At 42.1% G+C, this 6,677-nt stretch overlaps 1 protein-coding gene across 1 annotated transcript in view; it reads left to right on the forward strand.

Annotated features, from left to right (window-relative positions):
- Window positions 1–850: 850 nt before the first annotated feature.
- Window positions 851–6,677, forward strand: part of LOC103776519 (nuclear factor of activated T-cells, cytoplasmic 2-like) — a gene marked incomplete at both ends in the record, with an annotated part of 17,991 nt that continues 12,164 nt past the window's right edge. Inside the window, one exon of the mRNA XM_008944032.1 lies at window positions 851–991. Coding sequence (XP_008942280.1) covers window positions 851–991 — 141 coding nt within the window. The remainder of the gene's footprint in view (window positions 992–6,677) is intronic.

The following is a 6,677-nucleotide window of genomic DNA, read 5'->3' on the forward strand; positions in this document are numbered from 1 at the left end:
ACAAGCAGGTAGAGAGATGGTGCTATCCTGGTTTTCTGGTAGGGAAGGAGAGAATAACTTGATAAAGCCACACTCCAAGTTCATGGCCAGGAACAGTAAAGACCTTAGAAACCCTCCATTGTGTACATGTCCATCTAGGTTCCATCCTACTTTTTATTTCTTTACCTTTTGTAATCAAACTCAGTATGTAACACAGGACTCTGTTCCTCAGATGTTCAAGCCCCTGCAAAACACCCCTGCAAAAAAAGCCCAGGCTGCAGCAGTCCTGATGTGACCCTTCCTGCTGGCAGACACAGCGTCATGATTGCCCCTCTTGTTGTGTGCACAAGGCTCAGTGCCTGCATATGGAGACTCTGCTTTTGTTGGCAAACACGTTGTTCCAGGCCCAGCGTAGTCCCTGTTCTGTAGGAAGCAGTGGGCTTTTGCAGAAGAGGTTTATTTTTATTTTTTTTTCTGAAGGAATTCAGTGTTATTCAGTGGAATCCTCTCTGCAGGTGGAATTTTTGGGCTCCAGGGCTGTAGTGTGCCTGCACTTGAAAATTTGGCCATTTATTTGGAAACAGACATGGGCAAGTTCCAGTTCATTCATCCAAGCTGTCCTTTTTCAAGGACAAGGAGTAAGGCCAGCACAGCTGAAACACTGCAGCCAGCTTCTGAATGTTTCCAAATAAAATGCCTTGAGTAAGTTTATTTTTCCCTCTCAGACCTAAATTTAGCACTCTGGAGAAGCTGCTTTGGCAGTTAGCGGATGGTAATGATGACAAGATCTATCTGTGGATAGTTCTGGGAAGATTTGGAAAGTCCTGGTAAAACAAAGTTGGTTTCATTCATGTCTGCAATTTGTCCACAGCCCAAAGGTCTGCTCATGAACTTCCAATGGTTGAAAGACAAGACATTGATAGCTGCCTTGTTTATGGAGGACAACAGATGATCTTGACTGGCCAAAATTTCACAGCAGAGTCCAAGGTGGTGTTCACAGAAAAAACATCAGGTAAGGCTTTTTTTTTTTTTTTTTTTTTTTTCTTTTTTTTTTTTTTTTCCCTAACTTTCCCTAATGGAATAAAGCAGATCTGTTGTAGTTCATGGTCTCATCTTAAGAGTTGTGCTCATGAGTAACTCTACTCAAGTGAGTAATCCCATTCAAGTTCATATAAGGAAAACCAAATCACTTGACTTAACTGTGTGAGTAAAATTAGACTTGGGAGCAAATATTTATGTTACTAGTTCCCAAGGATACAAACATGGGGAATCAGAAGGAATAGGATATTGCTATCAAAAAAATAGGATGACCAGTGCATGTTCCTCATTGCTTGTTCAGTCTCATGTTGAGAGAACTCTACTGTAAAAATCATAATTGAAATGAACATTTTTTACTCAAAAGAATTACAGGCAATTATTGTATTTTCTTCCCTTTAGAAGTCTGTGGGGGGAAAATATACATAAAGGTATTTTTATATCAAAGTAAAATGATTTCTACACGTACTGAGGTACAAGAATACATCACTTCATCTTACATATTTTTTCAGATAATTTTACATAGGCTCAGACTCTAGCAAAACAAATCAAATTCATTTCAAAGAGAAAAGCCCAGTGTTAGAGACCAATGCTACTTTTTTTCCAGTAGAGGTGCTTCTTTTAAAAATGTTTTGCCAAAGTTTCCAGGTAATCTTGCAAGCTCTTGAGCAGCCATCAAGGGATAATGAGTGGCTGATTGTAGATTCTCTTTCTTTTCATCTTGTCTAGTATTTGCTTGACTTCTAGAGTGGTCTCAAGCCCTAATGGTGTCGGATGAATATAAATAAATAATAGGAATAAACAATGGTTACTGGGAGTTATTTAGTTTCCTAGGATCACCTTTACTGCCTTTCCTGAGCTCTCTGTATTGTGTTTTTGTAATGGCATGCTGTAGTAAACATCATTTGATTTCTAAGTCAAAGAATACCTGACCCCAGAAAATACGCTTCGCATGATCTAGTGGTTAAGGTGGGCAGCAGAAATCCAGGTTGTCTTGTTTATAAGAGGGAACACCAATAAATGCATTCTGCTGTAATTAGTTACCTGTTCTTTTCAGAGCTGAATTGTTTCTTTTCTAATATAGTTATTCAGGCATTTCACCTCACCTCACTAAGCAGCATGTGTATTTTATTGGATTTTCTAAAGCTTTTGCAATGGGACATCTGTTTATTTGTAAATCATCTGGACTTTTTAAACTTACCCTTTATCAGGCCTGGGTTTTGTATTCTAAATACTGTGTTCGTCAAGGATAGGAACAATGTCCAGTTATCAAAAAAGGCACTTTGCAGTTATGAAGGGCCAGACTTTGCCATCCTTTACTCCTGTTGATTTCAGCAAGGCAAAAGACTACAGTATGAGAAGGGATCAGCCTGTTTTATGTAAACTTTCTGTTGCCTTTGTACTGTTACGAGAACCTGTTGCTCCTAGGTTTTCTGTCAGTAAACTAAGGTAGAGGCAGCTTAGTTGATGTATCGAGTGACTTGCAAAAGATTTAAGAAATTGCATCATCCAGGTGAACAGCAGTTGCATGATTTATGGGGTAATGCTTTTGGCAAAAAGTAAGAATTGAGGCAAAAATTAACATATGTTTGCATTAGCTGGTGACGTGGTGGTGGGGAAAAACATGCTGTGGGTCCCAATTTCTTCCCACACCACCAGCAATTTGCGATTGTACAACAAGAACAAAAGTTTGTGGGCCTCTGCACTGAAGATTCTGATGAGCCTGTACAGTCAGAGTAATTTTCTTGGCATCCTGTGTTTCCTTTTAAGCCCGTGTATTAATTCCTTCCCACTGTGCTGCCACCGTTCCGTCGATGTCAGCGAATTGTGAAGGTGCATGGGAACATGCTTGGCAGCCTGCAGTGGTACCTGTCCCAAGAATGTTTTGCAGTAACTAAAGGAGATGATACACTAAAAGGAGGTAGCTCTTAATGCCATTTCGAGGAAATATTCAAAACACCCTGCCCTTATTTCCATATAAGAGCAGAGAAGGCTCTGGCTGGAATAGATGTTAGAAAGTAAAAAGAACAACATTTTCCACACTAAATCTAAAGCTTTAATTTACTGCTGGGGAAACTGCATTTTTTCTCTTCATTTTTATCTGCCTGGTAGCAGAGAGGCATGACTTATCCCAGCAGCAGTGCCCAGTATGAAGCAGGGACTTGCATGCTGGTGTTCCATATCCTGCCTCCCCCACTGCCCCTCAGCCTCTACAGGCAGTCTCAGCCTGCTGGACTTTGAGTAAATGATTGGCAGAGGGGGAATTTAGAGGATGGGAGGTTCAGAGTAAAATCTTTGATCTGAATCAGAAGCCTGTGTAGTTTGCAGTGGGTATCTGGGGGACTGTGCTGTGTGCTGAAGGCAAGCTTGTTCTTTGCATGTCCATGTACTGTTTTATAATGCAGATAGGCCCTGAAATGCTTTTAAGTGAAGATTGCTTTCTTTAATAGGTAGATCTTAAGGTGAGGAAGGTTAGGGAGCTGAGCTAGATATGCGAATCATGCAGGAGCTGGTCTGACTCTGGCTGACTGTAGTAGATTGAGAATTAAGCCTGTGTGCTTGGGTTGTCAGAGGTTAATGGATCTCCCAGCCTGCCTGAAAGTCAGGGTCTTCTGCACCTGGGACTTTCAGCTTCCCCCTCCATAAACAGTAGACAATTTTAATTATCATTACCTTGTCCACACTTAGTTGTTTTGTTAGACTGCACAAGCACAAAACAAAAAGGGCCAGTTTTGCAGCCCAGTATTCTCTATTAGAAACATCACTGGGTGGAAGGGAGGAGGTGGATCCTGTCCTGCCTCGGGGAGCTCACTGGCTGCAGATGCCATCTGCACAGCACCTTGCATAAAGCATTGATGAGCTGCTCAGAAGCAAAGCAAGCCACAATAAACATGCTGGTGGGTGGATAGCGCATCGCTGGCGTGACCCTGCCATTGTTGCACCCTCTTCCAGAGCACGACACTGCCCCAGGGAGCCTGTGAAAAAGTCACACCTTTGTGAAGGCAGGAAGATGCACCAAGCTCACAGGGGAAACAATTTTCTTTGAGTTTCATTTTAACAGCTCACAATTTCAGCCCTGTCTGTGCTAGCAATTGGCGTTTGATTTCCCGCTTTTGCCACAGGTTTGAGCTCTAACAACAAGGGTGAGAGCAGTAGTGTAGATAACCACCTAATAACTTTTGTTGTGCTGTGCTCCACAGAGCTCCCTGACTTGGCTTGTTTGGCCGGTGTTTAAGGTGAGAATAGCAAGACTTTCTTTTCACCAGAAACCTTTGTGCAGGTATCTTTGTGTAGTGAGATTTTCTCCTGGTAATTGTTTCACAGACTCCAAAATCTGAGTGCACCTTGAGTCCAGCGTGTGGATCAGAGTCTGCAGTGAAGGGGGTGCTGAGAAGATGGCAGCTGGCATGCCTTACAAAACGGAGGAATTCACTGTTGGGGCTTGAAATTGTAGATTAGGTTTTATCCCTCAGGTAGACACTCAAAACCTATTTCAGTTTCCTCTGGATCCTGCAATTTTTCACTTACTGCTAGCAACACAGAGAAAAGGTAGAACTGTTCATGTTTGTGACCAAAATAAAGCGTGCTTCTAAGAACAATAGCAAACAGTTTTTAGTTCTGTGTTACACTACAGATACATATATTTCCCCTAGAAATACCTGGGAAAAAAAATACCCAAATAATGCTGAGATATCATTATGAAAATAAATGCCTTGTATTATGTGAACTACAAGCTGTTGAAATCAGCTTGCCAGTGAGAAGTCTCTAAAAGTCTCTCATTTAAGGCTTGTGACAGGAAACGGCAGCAGGAAGCGAACTGAAGGGGCTGGAGCTCTGTGCTCTGTGTGCGAGCAAGGGGATCCAGTACTTGTGCCTGAACTGCTGATGCATAAATAGCATTCATTTTCTTAATAAGGTTTACCTGCAGGCATGCATTATAGTTCTGAGTTCTTGTTAAGGTTGTCGCTTCCTGGTCAAAGATCGTAATCTGTAGCTGCTGTGAGCCAGGGGGGCTCTTGAATTCAGTAGAATCGTTCCAGCACAAAAGCACATTTTGGCTGAAGGAGTTGTAAGATCCAAACTCAGAGACAACGGAGTCCAGCTAAATATAGACCATGGGAAGCACCTAGATTGGATTGTACAGGTAGAACTTTTTGAAGTGCATGTATTCTTTCAGTTTTGATCTGCAAGAGGCAGCTTGAAAAGCTGTCTTACAGCTATCAAGGATTTGGAATATGCTAAAGGTCAAGGGTGTTAGTGTTTGGTTTGGGCCAGATGTTACAATGCAGCTAAAAAAAGAAAAGGTTTGAAATTACTCCTTCTGTTTGTTTTAATTGTCATGTAATAATTTGCAAGTCAGATGATGTTGGTTGCTTTGTGTTTACTCCCATTTGTGTACTGGTTACTGCTGCTTTGCTGTGGGTGATAAAGGAGTTTCATGTTTCTCTGGGAGAAAAGTGCAAATGGACTGTGCTTTCCCCTGCCAAACTCTTATGGTGGCCACATGGACATCGTGAATCATTGCTTGGACAATGTGGGTGGTGGAGAAACAACCAAAACAGAAAGCATACATCTTTGGAGTAGATACACCATAAATCTTTCAATTCATCCATGTAGTGTAAAGAGAGGAGGTGGTGCTCTCTGTGTCCTTTAAACTGATGCAGCTGTCAAGGCCTCTGAAGCATGGGCACTCAAAGTCCATTTGATAAAAATACATCTTTCCAGTTCTAGATTCAAGCAGTGGAGTTCTAGTTTCTTTTTCACTTGAGTTTCTGCATGTCTGTCACCTCACTGATCTTTTTGTAATAGTGGTTTCTTAAGTTGCTGATAGACAGAGTAGGTGAGCTTGAACGTACTTGAATATCTGCTGATTTCAGGAGAGATCTCCACAGAACAGTTCCAGGACCATCATGTTCAGTGTGTTGCTGGCGAGTTGAGCCTTTCATCTGCATGGTACCAAAGTGCTGTGGCTGCACAGAGGTGCTTGCCCCTGCACTCTAGAAATGAACCATGGAAACTGTGCCCAGGATACCAAGACACACAAGACTTTCTTCTTACCTCCCGCTGGTTCCATCTTGTGCCTTTTCTGGCTCCATCCTATGCCGTATACTGGGCCGCTTTTCTAAAACGTCTGAAATACCATTCAGAGTTTGTTGCTTCAGGTACAGCAGTAGCATTCATGCCTTTGTGCACAGCAGGGTCAACATCAGGCTACTTGAGATGTGCCTCAAGTGTCCAACCTGTGCCCATCCTCTTTGAGGCTGGGGGCTCTTTGCCTCTCAGGTATCTATTTATGTGGTGCTGTCGGCCGGGGATCACCGGAGGAGATGGGCTCTCATTTCACACCCAGCTATGCTAACTGCAGAGCCTCCTGTGCTCAGAAGCACCCGTGGCCACATGTACCTGGTTTATCCCAGTATTCATTTCTATTCTTGGCAATGTCTTGCCTATCATTGGAATTATGATAAAGTTAATAACTATTCTGTTAATAACTACTTTGCAGTGTATCTCTCAGGTTTCCAGCACTTCTGCACATCTCTCATTGGAGACATGCTTTATTTTAACTCCAAGCAAATTTCATTTCTTTGAAAGATATGATTTTCACAAAACAAGTAGGCTGTAGAGTGATTTTACTCTCAAACTTGCACTTTTTAGTATTCCTG

This window comes from Merops nubicus, unplaced genomic scaffold (assembly GCF_000691845.1).
Source record: "Merops nubicus isolate BGI_N331 unplaced genomic scaffold, ASM69184v1 scaffold30587, whole genome shotgun sequence".
Classification (NCBI taxonomy): domain Eukaryota; kingdom Metazoa; phylum Chordata; class Aves; order Coraciiformes; family Meropidae; genus Merops; species Merops nubicus.